General features: G+C 39.5%; 1 protein-coding gene across 4 annotated transcripts in view; it reads left to right on the plus strand.

Annotated features, from left to right (window-relative positions):
- gria3b (glutamate receptor, ionotropic, AMPA 3b) overlaps positions 1-14,400 on the plus strand; it is a 112,169-nt gene extending 97,769 nt beyond the window's left edge. For 2 of the 4 annotated variants that reach the window (XM_028008726.1, XM_028008729.1), the window contains 4 exons: positions 4,652-4,899; positions 8,779-8,893; positions 10,243-10,490; positions 12,655-14,400. In XM_028008726.1, coding sequence (XP_027864527.1) covers positions 4,652-4,899; positions 8,779-8,893; positions 10,243-10,488 — 609 coding nt within the window. In that variant the 3' untranslated portion in view covers positions 10,489-10,490; positions 12,655-14,400. Of the gene's footprint in view, positions 1-4,651; positions 4,900-5,647; positions 5,763-8,778; positions 8,894-10,242; positions 10,491-12,654 lie in introns of those variants that run through there. The other 2 variants (XM_028008727.1, XM_028008728.1) reach the window with 2 other exon arrangements.
- Positions 14,401-21,774: the final 7,374 nt, after the last annotated feature.

Below are 21,774 nucleotides of genomic sequence, written 5' to 3' on the forward strand. Positions count from 1 at the left end.
GTTGGGCCTTGATATCACTTGAGTGATTCATTTTAAAGATAACTTTATTATTACTGTTAAACTAAAATCTCTAGCATGGGGAAGTGGGATGAGCTCGGATTTTCTTGACACCCCCTCCACGAGGTCAGACCTTTCACATGCTGGGAGTCCATCACCCTCCTGCAGTTCGCCGTCCTCATCCACTAGAAAGAGAAGAGGTTCGTCTGGGATGTGAAGATGCAGATTCTTCATCCTCAGTTGTCACAGAGGGCTCAGTGTAGTCATCAAAACTCCACTTCTCTTGACACCCCCTCTTTGGAGTTTTGATTTCCCCCATGAGGTGATGAATGTCGAAGAAAACTTGGATCGCTCTGATTCTTCTACAGGAACCTTCGCTGGATGAACTGTCGGTTCTTCAGGATGTGGAATGGTTCTTTAGGGAAGATGGGCTGAGACAGAAGGCCTCAAAAAAAAAAAATTCTGGCTGTTCAGCAGAGCAAAGCAAAAAGCATAAGCATCATGACGCTTTATCCGTAATCATGATCCTTTTCCATTTTAATCCATCAGGTTGTGACAGGAGTTCTTCTTTAGCATAGTCCAATTTCTTCATGGCCCTCCCAGTCCAAAGCCTTGAAGTTGTTCTTTGAACGGCAACCTTCCTGTAATAGTGGCCAGTCTAATATAGGATGGCATGGTGCTTGATTCTCTGGCCATCTTCTTGTAATGTTCTGGTTCGCTGTAGCTAAGAACTGGCTTGAGCACTGCTTCCTCATGGACCCCTTTCTTCATCAGTAGTACTGTGTTGAAGTTCAGTACTTACTTTACAAAATCTCGGGCGTTGAATCTCAGCTTGATCACCGTAGTTGCAGGCCGATCTTGAGCTTTAATCCAAACTCTCTGCCCTGTTTTCAGTGACACTTCAAGCTGCAACTTCCCTTTTCCTTCCTAAGCAAAAAGGAGAAGTGTCTTCGCCTCCCTGCTTTCTGTGACGTGAACGGAGTTCCTCTGCAGGGGAAGACCTGCTCTTCTAGCAGTTGTCACTGTGTCCATCAGCACCAAGAGATACGTCTCACCTCTCTTTCCTGTTATCCCATTGGTTCTGCTACATCCATGCAGACTGAACCCCATGGGACTGTGCTCTTGATGAACAAACCTTCCATCCGCTGCCCTGGGTGCCCTGGGTAGCTGTGCAGAAAGCTGATGCAGTTCTGTTGAGGTCTCCTCCTTTTCCAAACGATCTGGGCGGCCGGCTTCCTCCGGTTTCTTCCCCAGATTTTCCTCCTCGAAGTGATCATCCATCACTCCGTCTCTCTGTCGGTTCGAGTTGTCTATCCCCCAAAGCCTCTCTTTAGCCTTCGAGCAGGGATGGGTCTAGACTATGTTGGCTACTAGCTTCACTGTCTGGATCCGGTCATTTATCCTCAGTAGAAGCCTTCCCTCACCTGTATGCTATACAGTTACTGCAAGGGTTGTGACTGACGGCCTTATCAGTCACCGTTAACTCTATTCCCTAAGAGTTAACCATCCAAGTGAGCTATTCAGAATCACACATCTGATTTTACTGACTTGGTTTATGGGGCCCTCCTACTCCGTTGGATCGAGCCCCACGTTGGGCGCCACTTGTTGTTGCGCAACACCCCCCCCCCTCCTTTCTGTCTCTACTCTCTCACTCTCGTACTTCCTCTTCTGAGAGGGGAGATGTGCTACCAGCTCTCCGTCTAACGGGTCCGTTGAGTTTCCTAAATCTGCTGGGATTTACCCTGTCCAGAACTGAAGTAAACTCTGTTTAAGCTGGTTTCGAGAAACGATTCGCCTGGTTATCTGACGGCCTACATCCAGGTGTCCCACCCTTCTTCCCCCTGTGAATTAGCCAGACTGAGCAGCCTACAGCCAACTAGTTTCACAGAGCACACCTGTTAACGGTCGCTCGTTCTCTATTTTGCAACTTGCATTTGTTATTGAACCAGGTAGGTTTTAGTGACTCGGGCGAGTCCCAAGGATGAGGTTTTAAATATGGGCTACCAGCAACCTAAAAACATTTTCCACCTCTTCCTCTCCAGAATCAAACATCACAGCTATTTTACAACCATCAAAGAACTTTAAGGTGACTCATTAACTGAATGTCCACAACATCTTTAGATTTTCTTTATGCTAAATATTTTATTAGTAAGGCATTTTTGCAAGGGTCAGTACAGCTTAATTCAGTAGCAGAAATAATCAAATAAGTAAAATCAGTCATCTAGTCTATCTTTCCCTACTGCTGATACTGAGAACTAAAAAAGGGAACCTTTGAGAGAGACGGACGGAGCCTGGCGCCTCGAACCCCAGACCTGGCTTGATGATGAAGAAGGTGTTGCAACAGGAGGAAGATGTTGATCGATGAAGGCCAGGATCTCCGCAGGTCTGATGAGCCTCCTCTCCGCATGGATGCTGAGGTCACACAGGACTTGGTGCTGGCAGGAAAAAAGGCACCAGTTCTTCTTCCTTGTCTTTGTCTTCATCTTTGTCTTTGGGGTCAGAACCCAGCCGATGAGAGAAGTGCGATTCGAAGCCACAGATTGTGGGCCAGACGGGTTGGTCTCCATGTGCAGGACAGTCTCCGGCTCCGTGGCCCCGGCTCTTCTTCAGCTGCAGAGTTCTTTGTCCATCTCGATCTTGGCTCGAAGCTGCCCGGAGGATCCAACGAACGGTTCCTCTTTTGCACTCACCTTATATAGGGTTCATCCACCCCCCTGGTGCGCCTGCTGTCTGCTTAGACAGATGATCTCATATCCATCACTGTCTTACAGACATTTCCTGATGTCTGTGCCAATGTCTCAGGGTTGCTCAACCTCCTGTGTCCCTTGCCTGCACAACCTTTCACCTACTCTCTACCTCCAACATATCAGTGATGTTTAATTGCAGTTACACCTTCTTACACCATTTCAAGTTTAATGTCAAAATCACATTTATATCACATTTATTTTCTTTAGCTTCTCTGATTTAGCATTCATTTATAATTTTATAACCATAACTTATATCACATTTATTTTCTTCAGCTTCTCTGATCTATCATTCATTTATGATTTTAATGTGAGTTATTACAGATGTTTTTCTGAAAAGAAACCAAGAATAATACATGATTCTAATTATTTACTACTAAAGTTACAGTTACTTGTTTTTCTTGTAGTTCCCACAAATATAAGTGTATTATTACAAGTAAACCAATATTCATATAAGTATTTTACTTTGAATCTTATCCAATTACTAATAATGTTTAGATTTCATTCTTTAAAACTTTCATACTTTAAACTAAGGAATAGTCTCAGCTATTTTTATAAATCTGCAGGCTGGAAACTTCCTCTTTTTCCAGGAAACCTGCTTTTCCTGTTTAATGACTCTCTCTGACTGACTATGATTTCTTATGATTAGATAGAAAAATGTAGAATTAAAGCAAAGTTTGCATGAGACAAAAACAACACACACAACCAGATTTATTTTATTGACACTTAAGTCTACTGTTGGGCCTTGATATCACTTGAGTGATTCATTTTAAAGATAACTTTATTATTACTGTTAAACTAAAATCTCTAGCATGGGGAAGTGGGATGAGCTCGGATTTTCTTGACACTGTGCAGATTCATGTTGTAAAACTAAATGAATAAAAAAAAGCTAAATTATTGTTTTTTTTTTGTTTCATTCAACAATTTATTTTTAAATGTTGATAATAAAATAAATAATTCTACAGCTCTGAAATAAAAACAAATGCATGCACAAAAGCAAATTTCTAGTTAATTCTGCTTCCTTAGATTGTTTTCATTTTATTTTACTACATTCAAACAAAGTGCGTCTTTACTTTATGTCTTCATGGGACAGTTTTTGAACAACAGCTCATCTCTGCGTGGACAATGATCACAACAAGATGTGTGACATTGCGGTGCCAAAGTCAGTCCAGCAGCACTGAATATTTTAATTGATGCTTATTATAGATAGCGTCCAACTCTCCCCGATTTCACAGTCTCACTAAGCCTGACCTGCGGCGCTGGAGAAGCACTCGTCTCTGTCACTTTGTCACGGGTGCTTTGTTGTTCACTTCCCCAGCTTCCTCTGCACGACGCCTCTGAGTCACACTCAAGATATTTCATTAACCATGTTGCTGTGTGAGTGTAATAAACTCTACAAGTTGAAGATGAACTATAAACAAAACCTTATTTCACTCACTGAGGCTGAATCTCCATCAAGAATATTACGCTGGAATTGTGCAGGTTTTTAAATAAAAAGATCATTACTTGCTGTTTACTGCCTGTTGAATTATTTATTAAAGTATTTTTAGAACCAGGTAATAAATACAATTTTTTTTGCACAACTTTACAGTGGAATGATATTGATGTGTGATGCTCACATACATGCAGGGATTTTGGGATGTTACATATTTTCAGTGCGTTAGGTCTGCAGAGAGAAGATGGATTTTGTACATTTTTGTACCTCATGATCATGTAACCATTCATCATGGTCGTATTTTCTGGAAGTATTCAAAGATATCGTACAAACTTTCCTAGATGTCTATGACTACTTCGCAGCAGCGCCTCTTTAAATCAAGTGATCACTAAGCACGAAAATCCAGCAAAATCCATCCCGTGGATGCGAGTTGTTGAAGCTTCTGAAGGTCTTTCTCCTTTTCTCCTCCGCACAGCGATCCAAAATAGCGGTGTACGAGAAGATGTGGTCTTACATGAAATCCGCAGAGCCCAATGTGTTTGTGAAGACCACGCCAGATGGCGTCGCCCGAGTGCGAAAGTCAAAGGGCAAGTTTGCCTTTCTCCTTGAGTCCACGATGAACGAGTACATCGAGCAGCGGAAGCCGTGCGACACCATGAAAGTGGGAGGGAACCTCGACTCCAAAGGCTACGGTGTGGCGACGCCCAAAGGCTCAGCATTAAGGTGGGTGGAATATTATAACAATATCCCCCATGTTGTTATAGTATTCCACCTACCCTGATGTCCCCCTGTTGTCATTCTCTTCTCTTCTTGTTTTGTATGGAAGCAGAGGTAACGGTAGTAATGCCCTTAACTGTACTTGGATTCAAAGGTTATTTGATGTTTTTTTCTGCATAGAATTGCTGTTTTATGTTAGAAAAAAAAAATCCAATTTAATCCAGATGAAAAGGTAAACGTTAACAATCATTTCATATTTATGTCTTTCTTACTGCTGTTTTTTTTCTCTCCTTCTGTCCCGTGTGCTGTCCTACCTGACTGTTGTGTTGTCACTTTTAATTTAACAGTTCAATGGTTTTTCAATTTAGCCTTTAAAAGCTGCGCTGTCACGTGTGACGAATGTTAATTGCATGATGTTTGTTGTTGTTACCTTTTCTTCTCAATGACAAGTGTCCCCATCCCGCACACTTCAGTTCTAAACTACGTAACCCTTCATGCCACCTTTTTCCAAGATTTAACACTGTCTCTGCCTTATATGAGCCTTTTTTATCTCTCCATATTCTTTAAATTCTTAAACAATTTGTCCTTTTCCTAGACCATTCTGATTAACAGTAGTCTGTGCATAAACCCCTTCTTTGACACTGGTAGTTTCTCTACCATTGCTTCCTAATATGACTTATTATCATTATCACTTTGCATTAGATTTCTCACGGACCTGTGCATTTTCTTACAAGTTATGTTTTATCGTTTCAAGAAATGCTGTTAACCTGGCAGTTTTAAAACTGAATGAGCAAGGCCTCTTGGACAAATTGAAAAACAAATGGTGGTACGACAAGGGAGAGTGCGGCAGCGGGGGAGGTGACTCCAAGGTCAGCCTCGATGTCACCACAATCGGGTACCATAGTTCAGAGTAATCGGCAAAGCTGTTAGCAAAGAACGCAACCGAAATCCATCCTGATCCAGACCAAACCAACCAACCTGCTGCACTGAGGCAGATGATAGTTTAGGTTCACCAGATGGTGTAATGGCTTATTTGGAAGCTAAGGAGCTTTTGCCTTAACTAGCTGAAAAACATCACTTGTAGAGTTAAAATTCTGAGAAGTACACGGCCTCTGAGGCTTCTGGAGGTGAATGTGGCTGCTCTATAGTTGTGAAAGGATTAAATGTGTTCATTCACCCTGATGTAAAGGGCAATTCTATCAGTACCGGGGAGTAATAGAGATGCATTGATCAGAATTTTCTGGCCAATTTATGTTCTGTGGTTTTTGTAAAGCTTTGGCATGTCAATAACACTTTTTACCTGATTCTGGTTTCTCTTTAAGAACTGCATTGTAAAAAAATATAAGAATAGCATTGCGGTTAATAATTTCAAAATCGGCTTTACTATTTTCGAAGACAAATTAATTACAGGGCTGACATTTTAACCTGACTTTAGCATTCTCTGTTCGCAATTTACAGTTAATGTAGTTAATATTACAAAAAATTGCACTCTCTGTATTAAAATTAAAATGTATTAATCAGAAATCTTTTAAATACTACACTTTTTGAAATCCAAAATGTTCCATTATAGAGTTCTTGAAAGCTAAAAAAGAATAAAACTGACCAAATTTACTATAGCTTGTTCAATTTTCCTGTGCTTTCACATAGCCTACAACAACCTGCAACTATTGAAAATAGTTACTTTCAGGCTCGAGTCAGTAACAGTATACCACACAAAAGAGTTGTTGTCAGCGAACACACCATACACACACAAATGTTTGGTGTTTTCACTGATTGGGAAAAAGATAACTGTTTGAGTTTTTGGCCTAGGTTCATCTTGTTTTGATCACCAGCTGATTTCATAGTGCACATTAAGTTATAATAGCTGAAAAAGTCACATTTACTTATAGAAAAGAGCTTGTCAACAATACTACTTTATAAAAGTCAACATAAGTGCGGTTTTGGGGATTTGGTAAAAGCGGCTTTGCTGTACTTAGGTAGACAGCTGCTTCACATTAACAGCTCAGGTTAAGAGGAACCAGTTTTTCTCAAATGGAAAATGGCTGCCAGACAGAGGCAGACCATAAAGCAAGGGGAACAGCGGTGTCTTGAGGGGACTAAGCATTACAGGCAAACGTGAGAACTCTAATTAAAGACCACACTTTTGCTTTTTTTTGTTTTGTTTGTTTCTGTTGTTGTTTTTTTAATGAAAGCTACCTGTGGTTTGAATCCTTTCCAACTGTGACCCCTCAGACCACCAGATCTCCCCAACCTGTTTTCCAGTGCCCCAACCAGTAGTCCAAAGTGTGAATGATTGTTGGGTTCTGACAAAATCCAATTTAAATTCAAACTTTAAATTTAAGGGTTTTTTGGGGTTTTTTTTATATCATCATTCCAGCTTGCAAAAACAGAATGCTTCAATAAAAGACCAAAATTACTTTGCCATACTTATACTGATACAAGTATGTAAATGTCTGACCATAGCTGAATTTTTCAATGTCTCCACTTGGCAGTCTCATCCTTTACAAGAACACTCCTCAATGTAATCTTTGTCCTTTACACTTTTTTATTTTATCAAGCAACTACTAACTTTTTAGGTCACTTGTTTCAAGAAGCCCCTCTGCCACATACAGCAGTATCCATCACTCTTCTCTAATGCGCTATAGAAGTCCAAGAAATGTACGATCTGTCTGTTTCATGATTTCTCCTCAGGGAAGATTGGAAAGGTAGACTAAACTAGCCTGGAGCGATGTGTTTGGAGCATCCAATCAACTGGTCTGGGACTGCTATGAAGTCCCGTTAGCAGACATGAAGAGATGCACGGATTTGTTTTCACCCAGCAGCATGCATCCCCCCCTCACACACTCACACACCCCGAGTTCCCCCTCACCCTCAGGCCCAACACACCGCAGCCCAGATTGACTTTCAGACACAGAGCATGTTGCTGGGTAATTGCATTGTTAATCAATGTCTTTCCAAGTCAAGACAATGGTTTGGTCTTCACACTCTGTTTCTCCAGATTGGCTATGAAGGATATACAGTGGTGTGATCTTCTTTCAGTGCATTAGCTGTCGCATGGATCCCTTCTGGGGGGGAGGGGAGCACATTGTTTTGAGGTAGTAGTCAGGTCACTCATTTATCAATGTTCTATGTTTTTTGCTTCTAATTGAACTTTTACATCTGATGAAAAATTTAGCTGAGCTAAAAATGACAAAAACTCATGAAGTGGTTCCTAGATGTGTGCTAGATTAGATTTGTTTTTCTTCTTTCTTACATCTGATCATTTAGATTCCAGTCCAGGCAAATAATACACTTGGTTATGCAGCTGCAGGCAAACATGAGACAAATATGCCACTACTCTTGAGCTTCGTCCTGCAGCCATCGTCTGTTACTAATCTGTCAAAACATAAAGGTTTTCTCCGTGATAAATGGCAGCAAACCTCATACTGCATAATTCCGCTTAAATTTTTGGGCCCCATTTACTGCCAGAATTTATTTTTGTCAGTATACACCAAGACAAAAGCATTTTGTTGAAAAGCGTAAGGTCTGAATCGTATTTTTCCGCTTAGTAAAGACAAAGCTCCTGACAGAATGACCTGCAGCTGATAGCCTCTGGTTCTCCCTGCCCATGATTTTCTCTGGTTGATGGTCACAGACTTGCAGATCGTACTTTCAGTACCTGCTCGTCGCCGTGTTAGCAGCATCTGCCGATTACTCGAAGCGATTAGGTAGGTCCTGGCTTTACACTAGGGGTTATACAGGTGATAGGTAGAATGCCTGCTCTTTGTGATGTTGACTACAGCCAGGTGTCCTGCTTTATCGCTTTGTAAAGTATGTAGTAGTTTAAAAGTTGAATAACATAAAATAACATAATATAATGTTATTTATGTTATTTCCCATGTGAAGAACTCCTGTAAACCTTGCAGTATTGAAACTCAGTGAACAAGGCATCTTAGACAAGCTGAAAAACAAATGGTGGTACGATAAGGGTGAATGTGGAACCAAGGACTCTGGAAGTAAGGTCAGTCGCTGCAGGTCGTTTGTACTGATTCCAAATTGCATTTTGACGTACTGTTCATATGCAAGACTAAAACTTTCACATTTGAAGTATGCATTTTGTTTATTTGCCACACACACCTTTCTTTTTTTAGAGTACTTTGCCATTTCTGCCACACACTGTTACCCAGTTTCTATGTGGCTTTAGGCACTGTATCCCCAAATATATATTTTTTTCTTTTATGAAATTTTTTATTAGACACTTTTTAGCAGTATAACACATGACACTCTTTTATAAGAACTGTAATGATAACATTAAGGGGAAACTAAACAAGTGCCTTTTTTTAGATTCAGAATGACAGCAGTTAACACATGTTGATAAATGCTGTTTCTTTTTGCTCATTTCCATTCTTGACATTCATGATACTTCGACCATTATGCTGCTGTTTCTATTTACCAAACTGTTAATGAAAAATTGATTTGTTTGCGTTCTTACTACTTTGCATCGAGATGTGTCTGTTAGATTCTGCGGCCTCCTGTGGTGTGGTGAACAAGCAAAACCCTCTTATTGTGATGAGTTACACAAATTCAACCTCTCTGAGCAGCGGGAGCGCCGCAGGGCGTCCTCCAAATTTTGTGGTGACTCACAGAGGAGACTTACATGCTTTGCTTGAGCATTACAACAAGTCGAAGAATGTAATAAACCTGATATTTAACCCTCTGAGATCCACACAAATAACATGGTAATATAAGGTCTTATATAGCTCCATGCTCATAAGGTTAAACTGCAAATAGTAAAACTCTAATAAACAAATTTTTCGTAAATACATTTGGTTGGCAAACAGCAGCAAAATGGTTTCACGTACAGTAGATTGTTTTTTTTTTTTTTTTTTTTTTTTACTTTTAACTGAGCTATCATTTATATGCTATCAACTTGACTGTACTGTATGACATTGGTACCATGAGAGTTATACGTACATGTCTCAGAGAATTAAAAAGACAGGGGTTTTTTTTTAAGAGCTATCGACCTATGCGATACTGACCGGCTTCCTTTTATGGTTAAGTGCAGAAGCCATTTTATGTACAAGTAGCTCACAACAGAAAAAGCTCTACATTCACCAGCAGAGTAAAACACACTGGCTCCTTTTAGCAATAATTAGGTTCCTTATCAATTTTTTTGCTAATATTAGGGAATATTTTCAGCAAAAAGCAATAGTCTTGGCTTCTGATTATATAGGATTTTGTTGCTTAGCTGCTGATACCAACGTTGTTGATAGCTTTGAGTAGTTTAAGGCATAGTTTCAGAATTACATTTTGCTCTGCTGACTTTGTTCCACTGCAAAACTCTTAAATCTGGTATTCACTTTCCCCCAGGACAAGACAAGTGCTCTCAGCCTAAGCAATGTGGCAGGAGTCTTCTATATTCTGGTTGGAGGGCTGGGGCTGGCTATGATGGTGGCTCTGATAGAGTTCTGTTATAAATCACGACAAGAAACCAAACGGCTAAAATTGGCCAAGAATACCCAGAATTTTAAGCCGGCTCCCCCGACCAACACCCAGAACTTTGCCACATACAGAGAAGGCTACAACGTGTACGGAACCGAGAGCGTTAAGATCTAGAGGTATGTTGGCTCTCTTTACCTTCCACAGAGTCCCCTGTGCGTCAGAAGAGATGAATCATTTAGTTTTTGTTTTTTTTCCCCCATAGCAGTCAGAGTGAATTATTCAGCTGTGTGAATGCTGCCAGTGAAATTGTTCATGGTTGTCATGTTGGACAAAACCCAATTATTTCCACAGACAAAAAAACAATACAAACTGCTACACAAACTGGAAAGCAGTTGAGAAACAGGATGGAGTGGTAGCAATAAATAAAACCACACGTTAAATGGAAGATGAATGTTCTGCCATTATCATAGTATTACATCAGATAGATAAGTCAGTCAGCAGTATGGACAGACTGACAGACCCAATCCTGTAAAGTGTTGCAGCCCTTTGGGTCCGAATTCAGTTGTTGTGAGTCCTCTTCCTCTGCCCCCGAGTCAGTAGAGTTGATATCTAAACTGATTCCACACTTTTATCAGATTACACGAGACTGCAGAACTTGGCTGGCCACAGGAGCCCCTCAGCATAACCCATTCTGTCTGTAGACACTCATGCTGCTGTGGACTGGTATTGTCTTGTTGAAAGACTGTCACAGGGTGATGTTTCATGAAACATGAGACATGTAGACAGAGGATGCCACTGCCACAGCTCTCAGCTGTCAGGCTCCTGCATTGCTATCAGAGGTGACCCCCAGGACTGACCCTGGAAACTTTTAGATGCATCCATGATCCAGCACACCTGAATTCAATGACTGTTTGCCACTGTATAAGTGAGTCTGTAAAAGTCTCTTGACATTTTCTGACACTGAAGTTTGAAAAGTCATCATTCAATGTTGGCGTGGAAAAAATTACATTAAATTGCTCAGTCTGTAAAATAACATGTTGCTCTACTTTTGTTAAAATTGAAATTTTCAGATGCTGATAATTACTTGACCTGGTGTATTATAATGTTTGAAATCTGGAGCTTGTTGATGTTTAACTGTTTTGTGAACAAGTCCAATTATGGTCTTTCAATATAAATAGCTATTGATCAGCTGTATTCTCATTATCAGGAGGTTTTTAGAATCCTTAAAACTGTGAATACTTTTGTTAATGATTAAGTCCGTTATGGTTAAAATGCTGTCTGCCAAGCATGGCTGAAACTAGGCTCACCAGCCAGCTGTTAACTTGTTCAATTTGATAGAAAATACCTGGAAGCGTTGGAATAGACCAGAACAAACTAAAGCTGTGAAGTTGCGCAACTTGAATGCAAATAAAATGAACTGAAAACCACTAAACTGCCTTGTAAGGCCAAGTCAATCTGCAGCCGTAATTCTATGATTGTGAACCCCTCCCGACACGTTGCACCCAGCCGTTCTTCCAAATGCTAATATAAATGCTAATCATGTTGAGCGCAGCTTTTTGAAACCCTTCTCTTAGCAGAGACAGAAACCACATCACATGAAGCATACTGGGGACTTTTTAAGAAGTTTCTAATGTAAAAAAATGCTATTAAGACTTCCAGCTAAAAGCCACTATAAAGTATCACTAAAAACCAGTGGATACCAGGAAATGTCTATAAGTAACAGTCCATTAAGAAATACAAAATTACATGTGCTTTGTTTTTGATTACATTGATTGCATGGGCGTTCTCATTAAAAGCAGTGCGTGACATGTTAAATGTTTCAAATGCCAAAAGAACACATTTTTCCTATCATCTTATTACTGCGAGAAATGGAATCCTCAGATACTCCGTTTTGGTCCAGAGGAGAAAAACGTTTGCATTATATGTACCCAAGACATCTGCAATGATTTCTTTTCACGCTCTGTTCTTTTATCTGATTAGGCAAGAAGTTTGCTGTAAAACAGAACACATCATTTACATCAAATGGCCCAAATTTGATGGCAGGCGCAGAACAGATTTTTGCTTCTGTTGCTGATGCTGTCAGTCAATGTGTTTGGAATATAGCAGGACAGTTGTCAGAAAGCACCTTGATCACGTCTTCTGAAGTCAGAATTGTCAAAAATATTCGCAGGCGATTGATGTTATTTTTGTCACAGCAAACTTTCATGTGCTATAGAAGGTCAAACAAAGACTTCAAGGTGTTAAGGTGCAACATTTCTTCACAAACTTCTGCTGATGTTCGTGTCTCCGTAGCATTCTAAACTCCTTTCATCTTTGCCTCTGCTCTGTTCGTTGACACAGGTTTACGAAACATTTGAGCCGTCATCTACAACTAAACTGACTAAACATCTGTGAAAGGCACAGGACCACAGGGGTTTGTGCTTCATGACATGATAATCTGCATTGACGACACGACTTGACTGGTCATGGGAAAAGCCGATGAGGTTTCCTCCGCCTCTCAGTGCCTTATGGAACTCTGAGTCTAAACAATGCAACTCGATCACAACGATAATGCTTTTTTGCTTGAAACTCATACGAAACAGAAGAATGATGCAGAGTTAAAACACACACATTATATATATATATATATATATATATATATATATATATATACAGTATATATATAGAAAGGAGAGAATAAAGCCATCATTTACAACTCTAAGCACATTTTGAAGTGCCAGAAAGACAATGTATAATACATGACAATTGGTTTTCTTGTAATCAATATGATCAGATTACTCATCATCCTTCTGCTGCCAGATTTCCACTGGTTCAATGTGCTAAATTTATTTTACTAGATCTACTCAGTGCACTGTAGGACACTGGTTCTTAGATAATCGCTTTTTATGCTGCTGTGAATCCCTTCGAATGACCATGAACTTGAGGAGGAAAGATCTGTTGCATTGGAGCGAAGTGCTTGTCAAGCTCGAAACAAAGATGCGTGTTGTTTGTACTTAGAACTCTGGTGCTGCTGCCAATGTTGTCTTCGGGAAAGTCTGATGGGACTCCGGAAGGAAGGAAGAAGATGACATGAAGCAGGACCTGATTCCCACTTCCAATACTGCCAAGAGTGTGTTTTGTATGACGATGATTATGTAGTCTGGCTAAAGAAAATGCGTTTGGGATATATACGATTTGTAAAATACCAAGGAGGTTTTGATGCTCTGAAAAGTCTTTCCCTGAAACCTAGATTAATTCAAGTCTTCTTTAAATCAAAGTAAAACCAAACATATGGGTACTTCAGTTGTGGATTAACTGTAGTCCGATTAAAGGCTTGCAGTAAAGTTTTTTTCTGTATTTTTTTGTTTTCTTGGATTTTATGTCAAATTGCACATTTTCCAATGAGCTGTGGTTTGCTTTCAAAAATGATTTTCTTCCATGAAAATTAAAGTGTTTAGTGATTTTACTTAGTAAATGAAAAATATATAAATACAACAACAACAAAAAAATAGACTTTTTATAAGATGACACTGGGGCATCTCCTGGAGCTTAGCACATTTCCATACTGCTGTAATCAATTGTGTTCTTTCATAAAGACTGTGATTCCATAGGATTTAGGAGGATATTTATCTAATTACCTAAAGCTATGGGCAGATAGTTTTATATTAAAAAAGATACAATGTGAAGACAAATAAAGAGCAAGCAGGAGAGATGTATATATTTAGACAAATGAGAATTACTTATTAACTTTATGACAGATTGGGTTTTCCCTTCTTACATTATTTTTTATTTTTTTTCTAAAGAACTGCATGTGAAAATCAGTGATGCTTGATGAGCCCTGCTACGCACAAACTGATCCTAGGTTTAATGCTAGAAATAAAGTCCTGATTCTTTAAAAAGAAAAACTTGTTTGAATTTGTTTTGATTTTTAGTAGGTGTCACCTCCTGCAGAAATAACCAGATAAAAAAAAACAAGACAAACAAATGAAATCACCAAGCGTCGTAGTGGTTACAAAAGATGCATGCATAAATTGCTGAACCTCATCGAAGGAGGTGCTGTACAAAGAATTTTAATACATTTTTGTAAATAAAATGTACAGAAAGGTCCTTGTGTCTTTGTGCTTATTTCCTTCTCTTGAATAAAATGTTCTAATGTTAAAACATGTGGATTTATAGACGGTGTTGTAGTAGAGGTTCTCGCATCAGGTTAACCACATTGCAACCTCTGTCGGTGCATCGATAGCCTAAGCAGTGCTCGAGTGGATGAACACATAAAAGGATGAGGTTTGGCTGTAGTGGTACGATATTGAGCTGTTAGTCAGTAAAAGTGTGCGTATTTGGATCAATAGTAAGCACTATCCGCTTTAATCCTGGTATCTTGTCTTGTATCCGCTGATTGAGGGCTACATTGACAGCTTCATCTGACGTGCTCTTTCTTCACTCCTCACTCTTCACGAAAGCCTTTGTGACATAATCAATAATGTATTATAACCCCCAAAATCTTATGGAAGCATACCGCCTGCTCTATAAGTTTTTGTTGCAGGGTATATTTTGAACAATAGTGTCTTCCAAAAACCTTCACACCCATCAAACCTGTTCTTATTTTGTCACAGTACCACCGTAGACATGTATTTAACTGGGATTTTATGTGATGCATCAGTGGCTCCCAACCCCCTTGTCCTACATGTTATAGATGTGTCTCTGTTCCAGCACACCTGATCCAAATGATTGCATGACCTCCTCTGCAAGCCATCTGGTGCTGTTTAATCCTGTCAATCACCCAGTTATTTAAGTCAGGCATGTGGCAGATAGGAAAGAACTTAAAAATGCCGAATGGGGGTTTTTGAGGACTTGTGTTGGAAGCAATTGAGATAGATCATTACAAAATGACAAACACATTGTGGAGTTTGCATTAAAAGTTATATAAGGTTTTCAATTGCTTTTAAAAATAAAGATCACAAGTATACTACACATTTGTTTTCAGTCCCATTTCCTTAGATACACCTAAAGTGATATGTATATCCTAACCAACAAGTCTTTTGGAGTATAGCTCTACCAGCTTTTCACAAATACAAACTTAAACATTTGTCCATTATATATCATAAAATAATGAAAGCTTCGTCAGACTGGATGGTGGCGTAGTAAACTTCCGTTTTTCGAACTTGTTTGAGATTCTCTGTTTTCGGAACAGTCTGCCACATTAATAAGCTGCGATCTAAATTCCTCTGCTTGACAGTGAACTTCCATGCCAGTCTCAAATATTTCGCAGCCAGGTTTTCTTCCACTATTCCCATAAATTTAACTTTATTTATCTTCCCATTAGTCCTGGAGAGATGTATTCCCACAACAAGATGCTGCCGCTGGCATTTCTTACCATGGGCATGGTGTTCAGGGTGATGTCCAGTGTTACTTTTTCTCCATGCAGTTGTAGCAAAATAGTTCAATTTGGTTCTCAACAGACCAGAACACCTTTTTCAAAATCTTTGCAGTGACCTCTACATGCCCTGTGGTACACTCTAGCTACTTTTTTCTTTCTTACCAGGATGACTGTTGGACATTCTTCCATAAACACTGGATTTGTGTAGGCTGCAACTATTAGCTGTCTTGTCAGCAGATTCTCACAACCCGGGTTGTGGATCTCTGCAGTGACTACTGGTGAATTTATGAGCTGTTTTTCTGATTAATTCTCTCCTTACCTGGTCTTTCTGTTTAGCTGAACAGCCATATCTTGGTAGGTTTGTAGTTGCTTCATAAGCTTCCCATTTTTTGAGTCTTGTATATGGTTGACCTGAACTACATCTGAAGGTTTTTACCGACTGTGTTGGTGGTTTCAGGGTCTGCATCTCAGGTGAAATGAAAGCCTCCTTACAGAGATCCGATCTGCCAAAGCTCAAATAACAAATCCACCAAACATGACAAAAACAATGTTGGTTTTGTTCTTATTTTTCATTTTGGAAGCTGTTGCTGTGATGAAGGATTTATTCACTTCCTGTAGAACCAGCCTGGGCTGTATGAAACATTAGAATTCAAGCAAGCCATTACTGACAAAGAAGGAAAGGATATTGCTTTTTTTGTTCTTTCATTTGCTTCACTGCTTTCCCTTTCCTTTATGTATTTTTCCCCCCTTTGCTGTGCCTGGATTGCTACCAGCTAGGAATAAGACAATGTGGGGGTGTTCAAGAATAGTGCAGCAGCACACGAGGCTCATGAGACTTTTCTCCAGAATTAGTTTGCTCACCTGTCAATGATGGCGACAACTTCAGCAGATACTATCCTAGAAGAAAGAGGTTAAAGCAAGGGTAAGGCAGATATTTGGATAAGGTGTCTGATCTAGAAAGTTACACAGGTGAGGGGTAAAAGATAAACTAATCACGAGAGCGCGTTTCCCTCTGACTAGAGGACAGCTAATCGTAACACACTTTGAACTGTGAAACCAGTGGCTGGCTGCTGCTTGCTGCTGCCTCTGTTGGCCTGTGGCAGTGAAATAATCTGATCTAACTTGGGTTCACTCACAAGTGAGAAGAGGGTCAGATATTTCTCTGCGTAAAAGGAAGGAGAAGACAAAAGGCTACAGAAGGACCTGACCTGGGAAGTATAATTTGATTACCTCTGCAGAAAAATCCTCCTTCATTGTTCCTCACTTTGTTGCTGACTGCATCCGTTCACCTCCTCTCTCCTCTGAAGGACACAATAAATAAATCGCATTCCAACTCACTTGTTCCATTTTCCTCCTTTCTCCACTTTAGCTCTCCAGCTATTTTCAAGTGCACCTGAAGAGACCTGCACTCGACAGCCTCGGCTGACATTTAACAGCCTTCCGAGCGTATGCTCTATTATTTAGGAAAATAGTTCAAATTCACCGGAATAAATAGTGCTCAGCCTTTCAACAGACTGCCACTGCTTCGGCACTTTGTTCTTAGCGTCGACAATCTCTCATTGGATTTCATTAAGACTCCTGAAGAACTTTCCTTTAATTGAATTTGTAGTCGGCAGAGATGTAGCGAAAGACAACATGTATAGATCATGCGTGAAGCCTCTGGGGCAGCACTGGCAAATGACATTAAAGGAATATTAGAAGAGAAACCGCGCTGAGTGATTTACACCAGCCGCAGCACACGAGAAATTTCAAATGCGCTGCTTTGCATAAAAGTGTTTGCAATTTGACTGCAAATATGATTCTAGTGTATGCAACAAAAAAAAACCTCGTCTGCAGACAATGAAGGAATTCTGTTGTGACTTAGAGTCCGCGCAAACAGCAATAAGAAATCCAGAAAGTGCTTGATTGAATGTGAGCAGATAGGACTCATAATACAACTCTTCACAAAGTTGCGATTACTGGCAACAGTTGTGTCTGCTTCAGCATTTAACGTGACAGCCGCCCTCATTGGAGTTCTGTGCATTTGACACTCATGGTCTGCGACTAATAAAGAGTGTGTGCTGCAGGGTAGAAGACACGCACTGTTGACATAAGAAACAACAACAAAGCGAGCAGGTCAGACGAGACAGACAAAGGCTGCCTAAGCTTACAGAAGGGCCACATACTGGGGGCCTCCAGTAGTGCTTTGTTTTATCTGGAACAAAAAACACATGTGGCCACGAACTGTAAAGGATGGAAAAATATTTAACCTAAGGTAGCTCAAAATTCAGGATACAGAATTTTGAGATGAAATGAGGAGTCCTATAGACGGTGAACATTAAAAAGTATTTTACCTGTTTATAATAAAGTTCTAGTTCATAAAACATTAAAACCTAAACATTATGACACATGCCAAAAATTTAACTACATGTTTTTGAAGTTTCTAGTCAGACAGTTTTGAAGTGAAAGAAAATGGTTGTGTGTACACTAGAAATTTCATAGTAAATGCTCATTTTGATGATTCTGTCTCAAAACCATTAAATGTCTAAAAAAAATATGAGATAATGTTTTAACATATCCATAAAAAGTTGAATGAGAGGAAAAAGTATTGTGACAAAAAGGTGCACCAGCAATCACAACCCTGAGAGGACTGTCAAGCAAAATCCAATTCAAGAATTTGGGTGAGCTTCACGTAGAGTGTAGTGAGACAACACATCAAGAGCCACCATGTACCTGAGTCTTATTCATGGGATGGAAACATTGCGTTCCTTGTGTAAATCCAGGCCTAAATCACAGACGATGTCAGAAGCATCTTACCGTGTCTAAGGAGAAAAAGAACGGGATGGTTGCTCACTGGCTTAACATTCTTTTTTTTAGATGAAAGTTAAGTTAGAGTTTGGAGGAAAAGCAAATAGGCACAAAATCCACATTGCTCTAAGTCCAGTGGGAAGTTTCCACGGCGATGATTTGTTGTGCCATGGCATCTGCTGGTGTTGGTTCGCTGCGGTTTCTGAAGTCCAGTGAACACAAATCTTCAGCTCTTCATGCTTCCTTCTGCTGACAAATTTTTGTAAAGATGCTGATAGAAATTATATTTTAGAAAAGTCTCATGTTGCTCTTTAAAATATCTTATTATTATTGATCTTTTGCAATATTCTCAATTTTCGAGTCACTGAATTTTGTGTTTTCATTGTGTTTTAGGCAAATATTCATCAAGAGAGAAAGAAGTAAAGGCTTGAAGTAAGAAAAAACATTGAGCCTTTTGACGATATTCTGGTTTTTACATCTGTTTGCCATGAGCTGTGTTTTAAAAAGAAGCCATGCACAAAGAGGCAGGCAGAAATATATTAGAAGTGACTTAATGAGAAGTGAAAGCAAAATACACACACAAAAAAACCTAACAGCATCAGAGAGGAGAAGACAACTGGGGAAAACCCAGTGAGAGACATGGAGGGGAACAGGAGAACTCAGCAAGGAGACAGAGAGTGTTAATACTGGAACAATAATTACCAGGGTGGGAACAGGTGAGACTAATTAACTGAACGTGTTACTGCTGAAGGGGAGCAAAAACTGAGGGAGCCAAGTGGAGAAATGGCAAAACACAAGACAAAAGATATTAGGTACATATTAACTCGGCCTTTTAGCCGAGCATGGCTAAAAGGCAAAGTAACTATGAAATACAAGGGGGGGGGAAAAGAAGCAAAAGGAAAAACAGAAAGCACCTTAACAATCAAGTTCCATATTAACCAGATCACCAACTTAAAGCAGAAATTGCAGCTATGTAAATGAACCCATTTGTACACTAAAATAGTAACAATTAATCCTCAGAGAACGGGTGCCAACTGATTACACTAGTCAGAGTGATTACTTCACAAACACAATTATGGTCCAATCAAAATTTTATCATATTTTAATCTCAAATCACTCAGGGCAACAAACTGATGATAAAGTGAACACTGTTTTGTCACAGCACAAAAGTCTCAATTTTCATTCATCTCTGTGTATCTGTGTGTAGGATGCACAATTGCTAATTTACTCACCGGTGTGTCCAGGATCACTTATATTTATACCACAGTAGAAAATTAATTGCATATGAAGTACGTGTGTAATTGTTAATTTAATATCTCTGCGTATTCTTCTGCACAGAAAGTTTGAAAAATATATCTGCTTCTGGTCCCAATAAAGACATGAATAAAGCATAATTAGGCTAAGCTACTTGGATTTAATGTTTTTTACTGTCCAAAAAGAAAACGATCAATTGTTGTACCATTTACACTTGAATCATTTCTACTTCTTTATAATTTCTTTGCATTTTCTTTTATTCTTAAGCATGTTGAAAGTCATGTTGACTGGGTAAAAACAAGGTTGGTTGAAACCCTTTGTTCACATCTAGGCTTCAAAAATCTCCCATGGAATCAGGAGAGTAGTGACCCATGACAAAACGTTCTTCCTTCTGAGTTTTCCATAATCTCACAACATGCCCTGGGCATTGTTTTCATCAGCATGATACCTGAAGTCATAGTCCATAACTTACATTAAGTATCAGAATCAAAAGTTACATAAAGGGAGATTTTACAACAGATGTTGAATCCATTGCACAAACCATAAAATAACCTGCAGCTGTGGTGCATTATTGATTGGTGAAGCTCTGTGGAGAAACAGTATCCTCCTCATCTACTCATGTACAACTGACGTTTACTCTTGTGTTGGTGCTTGGAAGATCTACGTAAAATGTTATTTAATAAGACATTATCAAAGCCAGCAATAGTTCAGTTAGTTGCAACTGATGGACAGGCATTTACGGTCTGTGGTACAGTGGATGATGAAGATAAGGAGTGCTGTATTACTTAGATGAAAGGTTGCTGACTCAGTCCGCCAATCTCCAATGGCTCTCAGGCATCAAGTCTTGTTTTAGACTTGAAAAGATTCATTGTTTTGTTCAGAACCACATTTGGAGAACTGTCTCTGTATTATTTAATTCCTCAACTCAGCGATGCACCTGATAAATTGTTAATGTTTTTGGTTTTGTCAAGTTTTGACTGTTTTTTTTTTGTGTGTGTTTCTTTAGGACAGGATCATGTTGACATGTCCAGTTGCCAGTATTTGCTACTATCCAGAATAAAATATAGACCTTTCTTGATGCAAACACCAGCATAATAAAAGATTAATGGTGTTGAAAAGCTTTCTGAAGATGATGTCATATTTATAGTAGTCATGGTGAAATTTTCTGTGCAATTGGCCTTATTTTGGTGAATCATTACCTTAATTCTTGCTGCCGATTTTTTGTTGTTGTTGTTGTTGTTTTGTAGTTCACGCTATCTAACATATTAGTACAAAATAGCTTCCTAATCTCTTTTCTAGCGAAATTAAGGCTGCAAAACGGCATCTCTTAAGCCTACAATTTAGGAACCAATACAAGTTTCACATGGTTTGCTTCACATTTTAAGGAAAAAAAAAAAGCAGCGGCAGAACACCACCGGGCTGGTTGTTCAAAAAGAAATGAGGCAGGGTATCAATCTTCTCCTCAGGGGTTCAGCCAGGTGAATCTTTCCTCAAACACACCGTGGAGGTCGCAGCATGGATCAGGTAACATGGATGAAAAATCTGCAGGTACTACAGGAAAGCTGCAAGCGCATACTCCTGCAGCGCGCTGTTAGCATCATGCTAAATCCCTCCTTTGATGAATTTCTCTGTTCTGGGAGTAAGTGTAACTTCTGGACAAATGTGTGTGAGCTTAGGAGCGCATTGAATTGATTTACTCCAGCTTTGATTGTTCATGTGTGTAGTTTTCTACTTTCACTGTGCATGTGGGGGGCAGAAAGAGAGAGAGGCATTGAGAAGATTTGCAGTGTTGGATAAGAGAGATAAAAAACACAAAACAAAAAAAACAAAACAGGGAGTGGCCTGTGGCCTGCAGAGCCTCGTTAATAGCTCCAGTAGAGCTGACAAGTAGCTTGGTGTGACAGCACATCTGGACATTGCACTTGTTCATTACAGCTTAGGGCTGCTTTTACAGAAACATTTTTTGGCAAACAGCTGACGGCACAAACACAAGCTTTCAACAAGATTTCAAACTGTCCCAGATATACTGCAGACTTTGGTTATTATTTACAAGTGAAATGATC

Source organism: Xiphophorus couchianus, chromosome 23, assembly GCF_001444195.1.
Source record: "Xiphophorus couchianus chromosome 23, X_couchianus-1.0, whole genome shotgun sequence".
In the NCBI taxonomy this organism is placed as follows: domain Eukaryota; kingdom Metazoa; phylum Chordata; class Actinopteri; order Cyprinodontiformes; family Poeciliidae; genus Xiphophorus; species Xiphophorus couchianus.